General features: G+C 39.9%; 1 protein-coding gene and 1 pseudogene across 1 annotated transcript; both read right to left on the reverse strand.

Moving 5' to 3' along the window:
• Positions 1-2,404: 2,404 nt before the first annotated feature.
• Positions 2,405-3,373, reverse strand: LOC136668029 (odorant receptor 131-2-like). Its single transcript, XM_066645276.1, has one exon. It carries the CDS (start codon positions 3,371-3,373, stop codon positions 2,405-2,407), a length of 969 nt encoding a protein of 322 aa, XP_066501373.1.
• A 4,034-nt stretch (positions 3,374-7,407) lies between these two features.
• LOC136668030 (odorant receptor 131-2-like) lies at positions 7,408-8,379 on the reverse strand (annotated as a pseudogene).
• Between the last annotated feature and the right edge of the window lie 12,952 nt (positions 8,380-21,331).

Below are 21,331 nucleotides of genomic sequence, written 5' to 3' on the forward strand. Positions count from 1 at the left end.
ATACCCAACTGCCTTTTGTCATTTCAGATAACTGGCCATTTGGTTGCTCTGATCTAATTTAGTTTAATACTTGCATAGTGTTAATCCTTCTAATCATTCTTATTGCCTCATTTTAATTAATGTTATCCTATTTTATTCTATTCAAATTTATAATAGATACCACTAGATACCTTGTTTTTTTTTTACATTTCTTTGATTCACCTTTTTTGATTCACCTTTTCAACGAAGCATGTTCGTTGACACTTGCTGCCTTTTAAATGTGCTATATAAATAAAGCTCTCTCAATGTCAAGATGGCGGGGTGGATCACGGAGGCGGACGCACTTGCTAAAACAGTTATATTTATTTAACCAAATTAACAAAACAAAGAGACTTTAACAGAAAGGCGACACACAGGGAGATAACAGAGACTGACAAAGTCTCACAAATAACCATGAGTTCCTAGGAAAAAAGACATTGTTGGTAGCATATATCTGTATAAAGTCCCAGTTCATGCTTTGAAATTAATGATGTCATTACACATAAGCAGACCACACATGCTGAATGCACAGATGCACCATTTGATGATAAGGATGTGTTGTCCTTGCCTATCCCCAACAGACAATATTTGGTGCAAAAAAATGCCACAACAAAGATCCTGTACTGTTGCAAACCTCAAGATTTTTTGCAGGAAGAATGGGAGAAAATGACACAAAATGACTCTTGAATAGCTTGAAGACCTGGCTGTGATCATAATGCTGATGTAAGTGAAGAAGATGATCAGTGTCACTGACTAAAAGTAACTCACATTCAAAGCATTAAACATATCAAGTTCACTATTATCTACTGAGTAATTAATCAGTACTCCTTAGTTGTTAATATGAGTGATTTAGATATTAATGCAGCACTAATCATTACTTCCTGCTTAGTCCCTGCATAGTTACCTATTAACTTCCAAACTGTATTGTAAAGTGTTAAGATAACATGAATGCAATTTGTTTGTGACTTGCCAACAAGAACGACCTGAAAGTCCCATCATTTACTGCAGCATCAGGTATTTGCTCTTGAAAGGTAATATATCTGGTGTTCTACCGTGAGTTACTCAGACACAGCAGAACTGTTAGTGTTTTTAAAGTCATCAGTGTCAGTTCTGGCCTGAGAGTAGTCCACCAATTCAAAATGTCCAACCAGCAGCATCTTGTGGGTGGCATCCTGTGTTCATTGATGGACTTGAGGATGACCAAAACAAAATGTACAGCAACAGATGAGCTGTTCTCCTTGATTTTACATTTCCAAAGTGGACAAAAAATGTACATGTGTCTAACAGGATGGACAGTGAGTGAACACAACAGCAACTGTTGTGGTTGATTCACTTGTACCACCACCCAAATCATACCTGCTCTGTGGTGGTCCTGACCATTAAAGAACTGGGTGAAATAAGAAAGTGATAAGAACGTATGCAGAGAAACAGGTGGACTAATGGCTATAAATACAAAGTGTTCCTGTATGGTCTGAGCAAGACATTAGAATGTTTTATCAGCTTTAAAATGTAAATATAAGTAAAAATATCTTTTAAGATTGTAATACGAATATATCAGATTGTTGTCTTGACCTTATGAAATGCAAATGAATTTGAATTCTTTTTTATTTTATTCAGGCAGATGAGAGAGTGCAGCCAGAGCAGTTAGGAACTGAGGCAGAAGTGAGATTGCAATGGCAAAACTGTGAAAACCTTAATGAGCCTTAGTCAGGCTGTTAAATATGCTATTGAAATTTTGAAATTAACGTTTACCCTTAACATAATTGTGCGTTGTGTGAATTTTTTTAACATATGAACTTTTTATTTTATTTTAACTTTTTATATAACATGTAAAATTTTATGAGAAAAGCAATGCAATTATCAGCTTTGTTCTGGAAACAGGTCAAATATTAGATTTCAAACCGTCCCCAATTTGCCCCTCAAAAATTAAATATTAAATATGCCAAAAGCCCAGTGTCTTTACACACCACTCTTTCAGATGTCTGCATTTCAGCTAAATTTTCAACCTCCTTCAGAAATGAATACTGGGTTGTTGCCATTCTATAGCTATTGTATATAGTTAAACTATCTGTGAAGTTCCTCTTATTTTTATTGCTGCTTTTATTTATTTTCTTATTTGTATGTAAGGCCAATTCCAATGGTGTTTTTTTTAATGGTGATTTAAAATTCAGCAGAAATACATATTACAGTTTGCTTTTGTTTGATGTTAACACTCTTCTGTTTTTGTCATGTGTACAAATGCCTGTATGGTAAAAACATATTTCTTAATCTGTGATTATTATGCAATGTCATTTTAATGTCTTTGAGCATAAATTACAATGTATCCAATCAAATTAAAAGCATGATTTCATATAGACATTTTATGGTTGTAGTTTAGTCCTGCATGTCAAGACGCATTGACCAAAGGCTTTATTTTGCTACTACCACAGAAAAAATACAATTTGAACAAGGGTCTAACAGCATCATCTCTCAGCCCATAGATGAGAGGGCTCAAGCAGCGAGGCAGGATCAGGACAAAAAGAAAGTTCAGATATCGCAGGTTATTATACAGAGAGCTATAACTACCAGTCAATATATAAAGTGCTCTATCTATGTTCACAAATAAAAAAGAGGTGAGAGACAGTCCCAGTTGAAATAAATGCAGCAGCACAGTCCTGTAGGCTTTCCTGGCTGAGTCTTTACTGGAGGACACTGACCTGGCGGTGATCATAATGCTGATGTAAGTGAAGATGATGATCAGTGTCACTGACACAAAGTAAAATATATTAAAAGCATTAAACATTTCGAGTTGCCATGATTTAATGAATAACTTGTCCCTGGAGCAAAATAAATTCATGTTCAAAAAGTTAGGGTCCATTATCGCCGCAAAGAACAAGTCAATCATGGGGTTAATAGAACTAATACACCACATTAATACAATTGCAAGATAAGTCCTTTTCTGACTGGCTATTTCTGTGTGTCTTAGCGGGAAACATATGGCCACATAACGCTCTAGTGACATTACAGCCAAGTTTAAAGGAGTGTTACGGAATGTTGCACTTGAAACATAAATTATAAAAGCACAGGCAGCTGTGACAACCTTGAGAAAAGCCAAGGTAAAATAATACAACAATGAAGAAACAAGAAGTTGAACTGAGTCATTAAGAAGCATGTGGCCAAAGAGAATGTAGCGTGAAGTCTCTTTAAAAGTCCTCTTACTCCTGAGAACATAGAACATGACACTATTTACATACAAAAAGAACAGAGTCATAAACATTGCTACAGCAAGCTTCAGTATTGGCCCCTCATTCCGCAAGTCATCTAGTTGTTGCTGTATAATCCAAACTTCAACTGTGCTTCCATTAAAAATTGCCATAAGCTGCATAAATATTTATATTAGTATGAATTATGATAAAGTCTATGCTGATATTTCAATACATGTATATGTATCAGTACAGACTGAGGCACCTAACGTTACCAACAGTTATTACGCAACAATACAAAAGAAGAACTGAAAATCTTATTACAGATCATGTGTATTTCTAAATATTAGTTTGTACAAAATAATGGCGTTGTTCTCTCTCAGTTCAGAATGAACCAGAAGAACCCTGATGCACTGGATTTTATAACAGTCCATGACATCATACTAAGGCAGTACCAGAATGAGAGATGATGAATATTAAGGAGATCACACACCTGTGTGATACAGAACCCACCAAAATATTAAAAGAGCAAAGCAGGACTCAAATCCCCAACCCAGGGACTCTGGAGCTGTGTGACTGTGACACTTCCTGTTGTGAAACTATTTCATTTTCATAGCCAATATTATCTACATTTTTTCAAATATTAAGTACAGCTCAATATATGAGTTTCAGTTTAATGATTGATTTACATTTTTTTCACCCTCTTCATTTTGCTGATTAGTTTTGGATGTTGTAAAATGTTCCACTGCAGTTATTAAAGTTACAAACACCTTTTAGGCAAACAATTATATAATTTTACACATTCTTCCTTGATACAAAACTCCATCTACTCAAAACCTTGGTTTCTACCCTTGTTATGAAGAAGAGGGATAACATTACACCTGTACTCTCTTCTCTGCATTGGTTGCCAGTGAAATTCTGGATTGATTTTATTGTTGATTTATAAGGCTCTACATGGGGTGGCAACCAGCTAGAGCATTTTAAGTTGCAGCACCTAAACTCTGGAACATGGACGTCATTAGACCTGTTTTAGGGGGGCCTACCCAGAATCACTTGGCACAAGGCAGAAACACACCCTGGAGGGGGAGCCAGTCCTTCACAGGGCAACATACACTCACACATTCACTCACACCCTCACACCTATGGACACTTTTTGTGTAGCTAATCCATGGGGACACAGGGAGGACACACCAAACTCACCACAGACAGTCATCCGGAGTGGGATTCAAACCCCCAACCCCAGGTCCCTGGAGCTGTGTGACAGCAACACTACCTGCTGCGCCACCGTGCCACACTTTATTGTAATTAATGAATGATTTAAAAATAATAGTTATTTTAAACTGGTATTACAGTATTTGTGAAATACATGAACAGATTCTGCTTTTCCATTGTTAAAAAAGTCTACTGACAATCACTGACAGTCCAGATGGCAGTTGGCTTAATAAATATCTGACAACAAAAATGTTTTATCTGATTTACTACAATCAAAAAACAATTTACAAGTGCATACTGGTCCCCCAGTGTCTGCATTTTGATTTCAGAAATTTGGCCATCCTACGCACACGGTGTATGCAGGGAGGGGGTGTAGTGAGAATCTTGACAGCGAGTGTCATTTCAAGACAAAAATAAAGAAAATAAGGTTAACTGAATGCCTGTTACGATCTTTAATTTAACCAAATTGAAATGCCACTGATGCACTAGTTGAGATAGCATTATGCTAGCAGAGGAAACCTGACTATTGATGAACATAAAGGAAGCCTGCCGAAAAAGCCAGTAAAAATGTTCATTCATTAAACACTGCAGTATTTAGGGCAGACTGAATTAAGGTTTAGGTTCTTTCCTGACGTTATGACTGTATATTTTTCAGATAACTGTATATAACAAGTTAGTAGTTTTCTCCATTTAGATGTGTAGTACATTTTTTATGTAAAGGCAGGAGCTCCTTGCTTTGTGTAATCTCTACCTCGTCAAAAATATTTGCTTCTGTGTGGCAATTACCCCAAGCCCCCCTGGTTAAAGCTTAGTCCCTCTAATCATTCATCTCTAGTGAAAGCCCTACTTTGGAACAACCTTCCTCTTTACATAGAATATTCTGCTACATTAGAAATTTTTTAGACAAACGTTAAAACCTCATTTGCCCAGGCTTTTAACATTTCATAGAGTATTCATTGTATTAATTGCTCTGTTTCGTCTGGTGTCCCTAAAGTTTTCAATTTAACCAAATGATCTTATGTTTGCTATTGTCTATACCCAACTGCCTTTTGTCATTGCAAATAACTGACCATCTGGTTGCTCTGATCTCATTTAGCAGGCTGTTATTCATAAATAACCATGAGTTCCTAGGAAAAAAGACATTGTTGGTAGCATATATCTTTATAAAGTCCCAGTTCATGTTTTGAAATTAATGATGTCTTTACACATAAGCAGATCACACATTCTGAATGCACCAATGCACCATTTGGTGATAATCTGTTGTCCTTGCCTATCCCCAACAGACAATATTTGGTGGAAAAATTGCCACAACAAAGGTCCTGTACTGTTGCAAACCTCAAGATTTTTTTGCAGGAAGAATGGGAGAAAATTACACAAAAATGACTCTTGAATAGCTTGAAGACCTGGCTGTGATCATAAAGCTGATGTAAGTAACTCACATTCAAAGCATTAAACATATCAAGTTCACTATTATCTACTGAGTAATTAATCAGTACTCCTTAGTTGTTAATATGAGTGATTTAGATATTAATGCAGCATTAATCATTACTTCCTGCTTAGTCCCTGCATAGTTACCTATTAACTTCCAAACTGTATTGTAAAGTGTTAAGATAACATGAATGCAATTTGTTTGTGACTTGCCAACAAGAACGACCTGAAAGTCCCATCATTTACTGCAGCATCAGGTATTTGCTCTTGAAAGGTAATATATCTGGTGTTCTACCGTGAGTTACTCAGACACAGCAGAACTGTTAGTGTTTTTAAAGTCATCAGTGTCAGTTCTGGCCTGAGAGTAGTCCACCAATTCAAAATGTCCAACCAGCAGCATCTTGTGGGTGGCATCCTGTGTTCATTGATGGATTTGAGGATGACCAAAACAAACTGTACAGCAACAGATGAGCTGTTCTCCTTGATTTTACATTTCCAAAGTGGACAAAAAATGTACATGTGTCTAACAGGATGGACAGTGAGTGAACACAACAGCAACTGTTGTGGTTGATTCACTTGTACCACCACCCAAATCATACCTGCTCTGGTGGTCCTGACCATTGAAGAACTGGGTGAAATAAGAAAGTGATAAGAACGTATGCAGAGAAACAGGTGGACTACTGGCTATAAATACAAAGTGCTCCTGTATGGTCTGAGCAAGACATTAGAATGTTTTATCAGCTTTAAAATGTAAATATAAGTAAAAATATATTTTAAGATTGTAATACGAATATATCAGATTGTTGTCTTGACCTTATGAAATGCAAATGAATTTGAATTCTTTTTTATTTTATTCAGGCAGATGAGAGAGTGCAGCCAGAGCAGTTAGGAACTGAGGCAGAAGTGAGATTGCAATGGCAAAACTGTGAAAACCTTAATGAGCCTTAGTCAGGCTGTTAAATATGCTATTGACATTTTGAAATTAATCTTTACCCTTAACATAATTGTGTGTTGTGTGAATTTTTTTAACACATGAAATTTTTATGATAAAAGTAATGCAATTATGAGCTTAGTTCTGGAAACAGGTCAAATATTAGATTTCAAACCATCCCCAATTTGCCCCCTCAAAAATTAAATATTAAATATGCCATAAGCCCAGTGTCTTTACACACCACTCTTTCAGATGTCTGCATTTCAGCTAAATTTACTACCTCCTTCATAGCTATTGTATATATTTAAAACAACTGTGACGTTCCTCTTATTTTTATTGCTGCTTTTATTTATTTTCTTATTTGTATGCAAGGCCAATTCCAATGGTGTTTTGTGTTTTTTAATGTGATTTAAAATTCAGCAGAAATACACATTACAGTTTGGTTTTGTTTTGATGTTAACACACTTCTGTTTTTGTTGTGTGTACAATTGCCTGTATGGTAAAAACATATTTCTTAATTTGTGATTATTATACAATGTCATTTTAATGTCTTTGAGCATAAATTACAATGTATCCAATCAAATTAAAAGCATGATTTCATATAGACATATTATGGTTGTAGTTTAGTCCTGCATGTCAAGACTCATTGACCAAAGGCTTTATTTTACTACTACCACAGAAAAAATACAATTTGAACAAGGGTCTAACAGCATCATCTCTCAGCCCATAGATGAGAGGGCTCAGGCAGCGAGGCAGGATCAGAACAAAAAGAAAGTTCAGATATCGCAGGTTAATATACAGAGAGCTATAACTACCAGTCAATATATAAAGTGCTCATTCTATGTTCACAAATAAAAAAGAGGTGAGAGACAGTCCCAGTTGAAAGAAATGCAGCAGCACAGTCCTGTAGGCTTTCCTAGCTGAATCTTTACTGGAGGACACAGACCTAGAAGTGATCATAATGCTGATGTAAGTGAAGATGATGATCAGTGTCACTGACACAAAGTAAAATATATTCAGTGTATTAAACATATCGAGTTGCCATGATTTCATGAAAAGCATGTCCCTTGAGCAAAAAACATTCATGGTTAAAAGGTTAGGGTCCATTATCGCTGCAAAGATAAAGTCAATCAAAAAGTTAATAGAACTAATACACCACATTAATACAATTGCAAGATAAGTCCTTTTCTGACTGGCTATTTCTGTGTGTCTTAGCGGGAAACATATGGCCACATAACGCTCTAGTGACATTACAGCCAAGTTTAAAGGAGTGTTACGGAATGTTGCACTTGAAACAAAAATGATAAAAGCACAGGCAGCTGTGACAACCTTGAGAAAAGCCAAGGCAAAATAATACAACAATGAAGAAACAAGAAGTTGAACTGAGTCATTAAGAAGCATGTGGCCAAAGAGAATGTAGCGTGAAGTCTCTTTAAAAGTCCTCTTACTCCTGAGAACATAGAACATGACACCATTTACATACAAAAAGAACAGAGTCATAAACATCGCAACAGCAAGCTTCAGTATTGGCCCCTCATTCAGCACAAAGTCATTTAGTTGTTGCTGTATAATCCAAACTTCAACTGTGCTTCCATTAAAAATGGCCATAAGCTGCATAAATATTTATATTAGTATGAATTATGAAAATGTCTATGCTGATATTTCAAGACATGTATATGTATCAGTACAGACTGAGGCACCTAACGTTACCAACAGTTGTTACACAACAATACAAAAAAAGAACTGAAAATCTTATTACAGATCACGTGTATTTCTAAATATTAGTTTGTACAAAATAATGGCACTGTTCTCTCTCAGTTCAGAATGAACCAGAAGAACCCTGATGCACTGGATTTTATAACAGTCCATGACATCATACTAAGGCAGTACCAGAATGAGAGATGATGAATATTAAGGAGATCACACACCTGTGTGATACAGAACCCACCAGAACATTAAAAGAGCAAAGCAGGACTCAAATTCCCAACCCAGGGTGTCTGGAGCTGTGTGACTGTGTGTAAACGATTATATATTTTTACACATTCTTCCTTGATACAAGACTCCATCTACTCAAAACCTTGGTTTCTACCCTTGTTATGAAGAAGAGGGATAACACTACACCTGTACCCTCTTCTCTGCATTGGTTACCAGTGAAGTTCTGGATTGATTTTATTGTTGATTTATAAGGCTCTACATGGGATGGCAACCAGCTAGAGCATTTTAAGTTGCAGCACCTAAACTCTGGAACATGGACGTTTTTAGACCTGTTTGAGGGGGGCCTACCCGGAATCACTTGGCACAAGGCAGGAACACACCCTGGAGGGGGAGCCAGTCCTTCACAGGGTGACATACACTCACACATTCACTCACACCCTCACACCTATGGACACTTTTTTGTGTAGCTAATCCATGGGACACAGGGAGGACACACCAAACTCTTCACAGACAGTCATCAGATTCAAACCCCCAACCCCAGGTTCCTGGAGCTGTGTGACAGCAACACTACCTGCTGCGCCACCGTGCCACACTTTATTGTAATTAATGAATAATTTAAAAATAATAGTTATTTTAAACTGGTAATACAGCATTTGCGAAATACACGAACAGATTCTGCTTTGCCATTGATAAAAAAGGCTATTGACAGGCACTGACAGTCCAAATGGCAGTTGGCTTAATAAATGTCTGACAACAAAAATGTTTTATCTGATTTACTACAATCAAAAAAGGATTTACAAATGCAAACTGGTCCCCCGGCGTCTGCATTTTGATTTCAGAAAGTTGGCCATCGTACGCACACGGTGTATGCAGGGAGGGGGTGTAGTGAGAATCTTGTCATTTCAAGACAAAAATAAAGAAAATAAGGTTAACTGAATGCCTGTTACAATCTTTAATTTAACCAAATTGAAAAGCCACTGATGCACTAGTTGAGATAGCATTATGCTAGCAGAGGAAAAGCCAGTAAAAATGTTCATTCATTAAACACTGCAGAATTTAGGGCAGACTGAATTGATGTTTAGGTTCTTTCCTGACGTTATGGCTGTATATTTTTCAGATACCTGTATATAACAAGTGTAGTGGAGTATGGACCAGATCAAGAAATGAAAAATTAAAACCTTGACTCTCCACTCTGATGATAAGTTTTGGGACAGAACCTACATTCCACAGAGTGTGTGTGTGTTGAAATACTCTGCACCAACCCCCCCCTCCACACACACACAAACTCACGCACATACCTATGTCTGACAACAAAGTCTAAGCAAAACACTTTTCAGTGACCCCCGTCGTCTTCAGGAATGTAAAGAAAAAGAAAACCAAGTTTATGACTCCATTAAGCCTAAAAGATCAGTCAGAGCCTTGGAGACCAGGATTAAAGAACCCCAGTTTTATTGCCATCAGCGTCGAGATGGCACCCCTTATCTTATCCAAAATCAACAGATGGCCCCAGAACTGCCAATGGTGACCTCCAACGCGAGGTCAAACCAGACAAACAGCATGGACCAACAGTGCCCCCAAGTGGACATTTGCAAAATCACTTTTCGCACCCCGGGTCTGAGTCACGTGAACTTCAGACCCAGGATCCAATCAGAGAAAAGAGACCTCTCACACATCTGAAAAAGGAGTCGCTCTGCTCTTGCAGACACTTCTGCTTCTTGATTTTTTTCCCCCACTCTTCTGGACCTCTTCTCGTACGGCTCTCGTACGCTCTTTCCGCTCTTTTGTCTTCTCTCTACGCCAACAAGCCGACTCTCCAAAGACTCTTAGGACTTCACGCAACTTCCAAGGGACACCTTGTGTCAGTTAGCAGTGCAATACAGAAACTAAAGAGTAAAACATTGAGTAATTGTCAGTAATATTTTCTTTGTTTTATCTGTGTTCGTGTTTGTAGCCCAATCCAAGTTTAATTTTACGACTGATCTAAGCAGGTGAAACTTATTTTGGCCAGAATAAAGGACACTGCTGTGACAGAGAAAAAAATCGTAAAATAAGCTAATTAATTCGTAAACCAGCTTCTGAAGATTGGAGGAAAACAGCAAACTTTTATTTTGACGTCCCGTCCACCTGGAAGGAGAAATCCAGCCAGGCCAGCAGCTCTCTGTGAAGGGAATCCCTGACTGATGTCACACAGTCTAAAGGACGCTGAAAGTGGCTGAAAGTGATGGTGTTTGGTCCCAGTGGTCCCTGTGAAGCCCCTCCAGTTGATTTGGGCCCCTTGACTTTGTATGTGAAGCCAACTATCTTAAATTTGGGTTTTAAGATGGACAGTGATTTTAAATTGGACCGCCAAATAGGCACAGTAGTTAGGTCCAGCTTTTTCCACCTGAGGCAGCTGGCAAAGGTGAAGCCATTTCTCTCTTACGAGCACTTTCAAACAGTAATCCATGCCTTCATCACATCCCGATTGGATTACTGCAATGCACTGTATTTTGGAGTCAGCCAGTCCTCCCTCAGACGTCTCCAATTGGTGCAAAATGCTGCTGCCCGACTCTTAACGGGATCACATAAGAGGGAACATATCACTCCCATTCTGGCCTCTCTCCACTGGTTGCCTGTGCATTTTAGAGTACATTTTAAGATTCTTTTATTTGTTTTCAAATCTTTAAATGGACTCGCCCCACCTTACCTCACTGAGCTGCTACACCCCCACGTCTCTGCTCGGTGCCTCAGGTCAGCTGATCAGCTGCTCCCGGAGGTGCCGAGGTCAAAACGTAAGCTCAGAGGAGATAGAGCCTTTCCAATTGCTGCGCCGAAACTGTGGAATAGCCTACCATTACAGATTAGGCAGGCTTCTTCACTTTCGGTTTTTAAAACTTATCTTAAAACTCATTTTTATTCCTTGGCTTTCAACTCAGCATGAGACGTTTGTTTTCTTTTATTAATTTTATTAGTGTTGTTTTTATTTAAGTTATTTATTTTTCATTATTGGTTATTTTATTTTGTTTTAGTTTGTTTTATAAACATCTTTTGTACAGCACTTTGTTTTAACTGTTGGTGTTTTTTAAAGTGCTCTATAAATAAAGTTGAGTTGAGTTGAGTTGAGACTCATCCTGGAGGGACTTTCTCCGCTAGACAGCCTAACTTCAGCCATGACAAGTCAAACACTGGAAGAACAGAGCGAAAATGTGCTGGACACGTCGGCTGTGATCATAACCAAAAGAAGAAAAAAGTAAGCTAAATTCCTAATTTTCAGAGCTGAGAACGAATTAAATATCTTGGTAAAATTATACCCTAATTAAATCATCTAGCAACACCTCATTCACAAGTCATATAGCCTAGCCAATTACTAAATTCGAACCGGTTTCACCTGCGTTGATTCCGTGAGATTTTGATGATTGTACTATGTTTATCAACCTATTATCTTTCCTTTAAATAAAGTGTTTCCATTATTTGAAATAATAGTGTGTGGAGTTTGTTCCTTGAGAGTCTGAAAATCCTGAAGAACTCACATAGAGGTGATAGTATTTCCCTCTCTAATTAATTGTTAATATTTTTGTCATTTAAGTCAGTAATAATAATAATTATTATAAGTTATAATCACCATTAAGCATAACCAGCTCAAACACTGTTACTCCGCTACAACAAGTTAGTAGTTGTTCATAACTCAGTTTTGGTTTTCTCCCTTTAGATGGGTATTAAATGTTCTATGTAAAGGCAGGAGCTCCTTGCTTTGTTTAATCTCTACCTCGTCAAAAATATTTGCTGCTGTGTGGCAATTACCCCAAGCCCCCCTGGTTAAAGCTTAGTCCCTCTAATCATCCATCTCTAGTGAAAGCCCTGCTTTGGAACAACCTTCCTTTTTACATAGAATATTCTGCCACATTAGAAATTTTTTAGACAAATGTTAAAACCTTTTTCATTTGCCCAGGCTTTTAACATTTCATAGAGTATTCATTGCTCTGTTTCATCTGGTGTCCCTAAAGTTTTCCATTTACCAAATGATCTTATTTCTGCTATTGTCTATACTCAACTGCCTTTTGTCGTTTTAAATAACTGGCCATTTGGTTGCTCTGATCTAATTTAGTTTAATACGTTTCATAGTGTTAATCCTTCTAATCATTCTTATTGCCTCATTTTAATTAATGTTATCCTATTTTATTCTATTCAAATTTATAATAGATACCACTAGATACCTTGTTTTTTAACATTTCTTTGATTCGCCTTTTCAATGAAGCATGTTCGTTGACACTTGCTGCCTTTTAAATGTGCTGTATAAATAAAGCTCTCTTATTGTCAAGATTGCAGGGTGGATCACGAAGGCAGACGCACTTGCTAAAACAGTTATTTATTTAACCAAAATAACAAAACAAAGAGACTTTAACAAAGGCAACAAACAGGGAGCTAACAGAGACAGACAAAGGGAGCTAAGCAGTCTAAACTAAAATACAAAGAGCTAGACAGACTAAACCTAAAACGGAGAACTATAGCAAATGGGAAAGACAGGGAGATTAAAGACAGAGACACTGCACAGAGACCTAGAAAGCTAAATAAACAGATAGCTAAAGCTAAACATAAACAAGGTGCTAAATCTGAAACTAAACACAGAGGGCTAGAGCTAACACGACATACTTAATAACATGACACAGGAAACAACTGTGTCAGTTCAAGAAGAGACAGTTCAAGAAGTTAGTCATTTCAGCAGTATACAGTGTTTACAGTACATAGTGAAATGAAATAGCGTTCCTCCAGGACCAAGGTGCTACATGAGACAAAAAAACAGCATTAAAGTGCAACTAGTGCAAAGCTAGTGCAAACATAAAACAGTGCATACACATTAAAGTGCAAAAGACATAGAACATAAAACAATACACAACATTAAAGTGCAACTAGTGCAAAGCTAGTGCAAACATAAAAGAGTGCATACACATTAAAGTGCAAAAGATATGGCTAAGAAAATACAAAACAATGTCCATACAGTACAATACAATACAATGCAATACAAGACAATGCAAGACCATAAATACGGAGGGGTTGAGGGAGAGAGACACTGCAATTTAAAGTGTATTTGTGCTGTAAACAGTAACTGAATGTAACCATGACATAAACAGGATATGTGTAAACAGTTCACTCATTTTCAGTCTAACAGACCAGTGTTTGCGTGAAGAAGTGTGTGTGTGTGTGTGTGTGTGTGTGGGTGCACTTCTTTAGTCCAGTCTCAGTCTCTAGGTGTTTAGGAGTCTGATGGCATGTGGGAAGAAGCTGTTACGGAGTCTGGATATGAAGGCTCGAATGCTTTGATACCTTTTTTCAGACGACAGTAGGTTCAGGAGTGTGTGTGATCTCCCACAATGCTGAGTGCTTTGCGGGTGCAGCGAGTGGTGTAAATGTCTGTAATGGAGGGAAGAGACACACCGGTAATCTTCTCAGCTGTCCTCACGATCCGCTGGAGGGACTTGCGATCTGCCACAGTGCAGTTTCCAAACCAGACAGTGATGCAGCTGGTCATGATGCTCTCGATGACTCCTCTGTAGAAAGTGGTGAGAATTGGAGGGGGGAGATGAGCCTTCTTCAGCCTTCGCAGAAAGTAGAGGCATTGCTGGGCTTTCTTTTTGATGTTACTGGTGTTAGTGGACCAGGTGAGATCATCCGCTAGGTGAACACCAAGGAATTTGGTATTCCTGACAATCTCCACAGCAGAGTTGTCGATGTTCAGCGGCGAGTGCTCACCCCTTGTTTTTCTGAAGTCTACAACCATCTCTTTGGTTTTGTCCACGTTCAGAGACAGATTGTTGACTTCACACCAGTCCGTTAGTCGCTGCACCTCCTCTCTGTATGCTGACTCGTCGTTCTTACTGATGAGACCCACCACAGTCATGTCATCAGCCAACTTGATGATATGATTTGAGCTGTGCTTCGCTGCACAGTAATGGGTCAGCAATGTGAACAGCAGAGGACTGATCACACAGCCCTGGGGGGCTCCAGTGTTCAGTGTGATGGTGCTGGAGGTGTTCCTACCGATCCGGACTGACTGAGGTCTCCCAGTCAGGAAGTCCAGGATCCAGTTGCAGAGAGAAGTGTTAAGGCCCAGTATATTCAGCTTCCCGATCAGGTGCTGAGGAATGATGGATGAACAGCATTCGGGCATATGTGTCTTTCTTGTCCAGGTGGGTGAGTGCCAGGTGGAGCATGGTGGATATGGCATCGTCCGTTGAACTGTTAGGACGATACGCGAACTGTAGAGGGTCCAGTGTGGGGGGAAGTAGGGTTTTGATGTGCCTCATGACGAGCCTCTCGAAGCACTTTGTGATGATCGGTGTGAGTGCAATGGGACGATAGTCATTGAGGCAGGACACAGAATAATTCTTAGGCACCGGGATGATGGTGGTGTTCTTGAAGCATGTTGGAACAACGGCGCTGCTCACAGAGATGTTGAAGATATCAGTGAAGACATCAGCAAGCTGGTCTGCACATTCTCTGAGCACACTGCCAGGAATGTTGTCTGGTCCAGCAGCTTTCCGCGGGTCGAATCTGCATAGAGTTTTCCTCACGTCGGCTGCAGTAAAAGACAGCACCTGGTCGCTGGGAGAAGGGGTGGACTTTCTCGCTGTTACATTGTTCTGTGCCTCAAACCGTGCGTAGAAATGGTTCAGCACGTCTGGTAGGGAAGCATCTCCGTCACAAGCAGGTGGTGTAGTCTTGTAGCTGGTGATGCTTTGGATGCCCTGCCACATGCGCCGAGTGTCTCTACTGCTCTGGAAGTGGCTGTGAATGATCTGGCCGTGTGCGCGCTTTGCCTCTCTGATAGCTCTGGAGAGTTTGGCCCTCGCTGTTCTCAGGGCCGCCTTATCGTCTGATTTGAAAGCAACGTCTCTAGCCTTCAGCAGCGCACGCACCTCTGCATTCATCCACGGCTTCTGGTTGGAGCGGATGGTGATGGTCTTGGAGATGGTCACATCATCGATGCCCTTCTCTATGTAGCTGGTCACTGATGATGCGTACTCCTCCATGTAGATTTTGTTGCTGTAAGTTGCAGCCTCTCTGAACATGTCCCAGTCAGTGCACTTGAAACAGTCCTGAAGAGTAGAGATTGCTTCTGATGGCCAGATTTTCATCTCTTTCAGGACAGGTTTTGATCGCCTGATGATGGGTTTGTATGCAGGAATTAGCATAACAGACATGTGATCTGAGTATCCGAGGTGGGGGCGGGGCTCTGCTCTGACAAACAGAAAGGACTGAGTAACACGACACAGCAACACTGGAAGCAACACAACATGACTTGGGAATTGAAACGATACAAATGACTGACCAGAGGAAGTGAGACAAGGGGACTTAAATACATAACACAGACAAGACACACCAGGAACAGATAACGAGGGGGAGGAAGAAAGGCGGGACATGGGTGGAGACATGGACAAAAAAAACATGCGCATGGCGGGGAAAACAGACACGACCAGACAAGGGCGTGACAGATGCACAACTCCCGAGTGGCGTACACCTAGACCCCCCAGGAGGAGAGAGCACGGAAAACAAGACAGACCAAGACAAGACAACGAACCATCAGGAGACAGGACAAGATGGGAACAGACACAGGAACTGGGGACACGATAGGACGAGATACAGGAAACTGGACAAGATACTGAACAGGAGACAGGACGTGGGACAGGATATTTGACTGGACACTGGGTGGACACGGGGACTGGACATGATTACAGACTGGGGACTGGAATGGAGACAGGACGGGGTACTGGGACTGAACTTGAGAGAGGGCAGGATATGAGACAGGAGACTGGGCTTGAACACTGCACGGGGACTGAGACAGAACAGATGTAGGCAAGGGAGACAAGACTGAGGACAGGACAGAACCAGAGATGGAAGATTGGACAGGGGCATGTGACAGGACAGGGTACTTGACATTGGACTGGTCTTGAACATTTGACAGGGACTGAGGCAGAACAGGAGCAGAGACATGAGGCTGGACTTGGGACAAAATGGGAGCAGAGACAGGGGACTAAAACAGGGACTGGACTCTACTGGAAACAGGGGGCGAGACACTGGACTGGAACATAGACTGGACTGGAGACCGGACAGGTAATGGGACTGAGGATCGATACTGGGAATGGACAGGGGACTGGACTTGAGGCAGGGGAACTGGGACAGGACGTTTACGGGGACAGACACAAACATGGTGACAGGGACTGGGACAGAGACAAAGGCAGACACAGGAACAAGGACAGAGACCGGAACCAGGACAGGGACAGACAGGGGAACAAAAACAACTGGAGGATGCTCAGGACTGGCAAAATTCTGTGGGGAAGTCTGAGGGACCAGCCTGGGCACCGTTCTGGGGATCAGGCCCGAAGTCCTTGGGGCCGACGTACGGACACAACCTGAAGCGGCCGGGGCCACAGTCACGGGTGCAGAAGCGGCGGGGGACGGCGCCTTCGTCGGAACAGAAGTGGCGGGGGACACTGCCTTCACAGGAGCAGGAGTGGCGGATGCCACCTTCTCAGGAGCAGTAGCAGCCTGGGTGGCCGCCTTCGTGGGGACAGGAGCGGCTGGGTTCGCCGCCTTCGCGGGGACAGGAGTGGAGACGTCCACAGAGGAAGGGGGAGCCCTGCGACGATATCCACGGAGGCAGGGAGCCCTGTGACGATGTCCACGGAGGCAGGGGCTTGTGCTGCTCGCCAGGCATGTGCTGGAGTTATTGCGGGTCCCTTGAGGGACTTCTTCAACCGTAGATCCCCCGGAGATGTGCCCCTACCCTCAACCCCCTCCCAAAGATTTCCTGAGGGGGTAAGCCTCGGGAGCAGAACGGGAGAATCTTTCATTTAAGAGTCATTTAACAGACACGACAGGACAAGGGCGTGACACTTGTCTTGATAGATTTTATTAATGATGCTCCAAGCATTTTCAATAGCAGACAGATCTAGAGAGCAGGCCATTATTCACAAATAACCATGAGTTCCTAGGAAAAAAAGACATTGTTGGTAGCATATATCTGTATGAAGTCCCAGTTCATGCTTTGAAATTAATGATGTCTTTGCACATAAGCAGATCACACATTCTGAATGCACTGATGCACCATTTGATGATAAGAATCTGTTGTCCTTGCCTATCCCCAACAGACAATATTTGGTGCCAAAAATTGCCACAACAAAGATCCTGTACTGTTGCAAACCTCAAGATTTTTTGCAGGAAGAGTGGGAGAAAATGACACAAAAATGACTCTTGAATAGCTTGAAGACCTGGCTGTGATCATAATGCTGATGTAAGTAACTCACATTCAAAGCATTAAACATATCGAGTTCACTAATATCTACTGAGTAATTAATCAGTACTCCTTGGCTGTTAATATGAGTGACTTAGATATTAATGCAGCACTAATCATTACTTCCTGCTTAGTCCCTGCAAAGTTACCTATTAACTTCCAAACTGTATTGTAAAGTGTTAAGATAACATGAATGCAATTTGTTTGTGACTTGCCAACAAGAACGACCTGAAAGTCCCATCATTTACTGCAGCATCAGGTATTTGATCTTGAAAGGTAATATATCTGGTGTTCTACCGTGAGTTACTCAGACACAGCAGAACTGTTAGTGTTTTTAAAGTCATCAGTGTCAGTGCTTGACTGAGTGTAGTCCACCAATTCAAAATGTCCAACCAACAGCATCCTGTGTTCATTGATGGACTTGAGGATGACCAAAACAAACTGTACAGCAACAGATGAGCTGCTCTCTTTGACTTTTCCAAAGTGAACAAAAACTGTACATGTGTCTAACAGGATGGACAGTGAGTGAACACAGCAGCAACTGTTGTGGTTGATTCACTTGTACCACCACCCAGATCATACCTGCTCTGGTGGTCCTGACCATTGAAGAACTGGGTGAAATAAGAAAGTGATAAGAACGTATGCAGAGAAACAGGTGGACTACTGGCTATAAATACAAAGTGCTCCTGTATGGTCTGAGCAAGACATTAGAATGTTTTATCAGCTTTAAAATGTAAATATATGTAAAAATAGATTTTAATATTGTAATACGAATATATCAGATTGTTGTCTTGACATTATGAAATGCAAATGAATTTGAATTCTTTTTTATTTTATTCAGGCAGATGAGAGAGTGCAGCCAGAGCAGTTAGGAACTGAGGCAGAAGTGAGATTGCAATGGCAAAACTGTGAAAACATAATTGTGTGTTGTGTGAATATTTTTAACATATGAACTTTAATTTTTATGATAAAAGCAATGCGATTATCAGCTTTGTTCTGGAAACAGGTCAAATATTAGATTTCAAACCATCCGCAATTTGCCCCCTCAAAAATTAAATATTAAATATGCCAAAAGCCCAGTGTCTTTACATACCACTCTTTCAGGTGTCTGCATTTCAGCTACATTTACTACCTCCTTCATAGCTATTGTATATATTTAAAACATCTGTGACGTTACTCTTATTTTTATTGCTGCTTTTATTTATTTTCTTATTTGTATGCAAGGCCAATTCCAATGGTGTTTTGTGTTTTTTAATGGTGATTTAAAATTCAGCAGAAATACATATTACAGTTTGCTTTTGTTTGATGTTAACACACTTCTGTTTTTGTTATATGTACAAATGCCTGTATGGTAAAAACATATTTCTTAATTTGTGATTATTATGCAATGTCATTTTAATGTCTTTGAGCATAAATTACAATGTATGCAATCAAATTAAAAGCATGATTTCATATACATATTATGGTTGTAATTTAGTCCTGCATGTTGTAACGGTCACTTTAAGAGACTTTGGTTTAATTGCTTGCGCACTGCAATGTTGGGGGAGGGGGAAGTTGAGAAAAAACGCGAACAATTGAAGCAAGCTGTTTTTGGTTAGCACTGGGTTGTAGCCTTTTTTGCTTTATCTTCTGCAGCTATTCTGGATTGTACTGACTGTGGGGTGTGTGGGTGCTCCTAAGCCCAATAAATGGTCTCTCTCGCATCACACTGAAGGTTCCCTGTGTTTTTCTAGAGCTGAGCAACTAGGTGTCGACCGGTTATAGCTCCCTCCACGAGAGCATCCGACCATCCACGCGGTTCATTACAATGTCAAGACTAATTAACCAAAGGCTTTATTTTACTACTACCACAGAAAAAATACAATTTGAACAAGGGTCTAACAGCATCATCTCTCAGCCCATAGATGAGAGGGCTCAGGCAGCGAGGCAGGATCAGGACAAAAAGAAAGTTCAGATATCGCAGGTTAATATACAGAGAGCTATAACTACCAGTCAATATATAAAGTGCTCTATGTTCTTAAATAAAAAAGAGGTGAGAGACAGTCCCAGTTGAAATAAATGCAACAGCACAGTCCTGTAAGCTTTCCTAGCTGAGTCTTTACTGGAGGACACTGACCTGGCGGTGATCATAATGTTGATGTAGGTGAAGAAGATGATCAGTGTCACTGACACAAAGTAAAATATATTCAGTGTATTAAACATATCGAGTTGCCATGATTTAATGAAAAACATGTCCCTGGAGCAAAAAACATTCATGGTTAAAAGGTTAGGGTCCATTATCGCTGCAAAGAACAAGTCAATCATGGGGTTAATAGAACAAATACACCACATTAATACAATTGCAAGATAAGTCCTTTTCTGACTGGCTATTTCTGTGTGTCTTAGCGGGAAACATATGGCCACATAACGCTCTAGTGACATTACAGCCAAGTTTAAAGGAGTGTTACGGAATGTTGCACTTGAAACAAAAATTATAAAAGCACAGGCAGCTGTGACAACCTTGAGAAAAGCGAAGGAAAAATAATACACCAATGAAGAAACAAGAAGTTGAACTGAGTCATTAAGAAGCATGTGGCCAAAGAGGATGTAGCGTGAAGTCTCTTTAAAAGTCCTCTTACTCCTGAGAACATAAAACATGACACCATTTACATACAAAAAGAACAGAGTCATAAACATCGCAAAAGCAAGCTTCAGTATTGGCCCCTCATTCCGCAAGTCTTCTAGTTGTTGCTGTATAATCCAAACTTGAACTGTGCTTCCATTAAAAATTGCCATAAGCTGCATAAATGTTTACATTAGTATGAATTATGAAAATGTCTATGCTGATATTTCAATACATGTATATGTATCAGTACAGACTGAGGCACCTAAGGTTACCAACAGTTGTTACACAACAATACAAATAAAGAACTGAAAATCTTATTACAGATCATGTGTATTTCTAAATATTAGTTTGTACAAAATAATGGCGTTGTTCTCTCTCAGTTCAGAGTGAACCAGAAGAACCCTGAGGCACTGGATTTTATAACAGTCCATGACATCATACTAAGGCAGTACCAGAATGAGAGATGATGAATATGAAGGTGATCGGGATACAGAACCCACCAAAATATTAAAAGAGCAAAGCAGGACTCAAATCCCCAACCCAGGGACTCTGGAGCTGTGTGACAGTGACACTACCTGTTGTGAAACTATTTCATTTTCAATATTATCAATTTCCAATATTATCTACATTTTTTTAAATATTAAGTACAGCTCAATATATGAGTTTCAGTTTAATGATTGATTTACATTTTTTTTCACCCTCTTCATTTTGCTGATTAGTTTTGGATGTTGTAAAATGTTCCACTGCAGTTA

Source organism: Hoplias malabaricus, chromosome 15 (genome assembly GCF_029633855.1).
Source record: "Hoplias malabaricus isolate fHopMal1 chromosome 15, fHopMal1.hap1, whole genome shotgun sequence".
NCBI lineage: Eukaryota > Metazoa > Chordata > Actinopteri > Characiformes > Erythrinidae > Hoplias > Hoplias malabaricus.

Bases quoted from the DNA above. Each gene is read 5' to 3' on its own strand.
- LOC136668029 (XM_066645276.1), bottom strand. From the start codon at position 3,373: ATGGCAATTTTTAATGGAAGCACAGTTGAAGTTTGGATTATACAGCAA.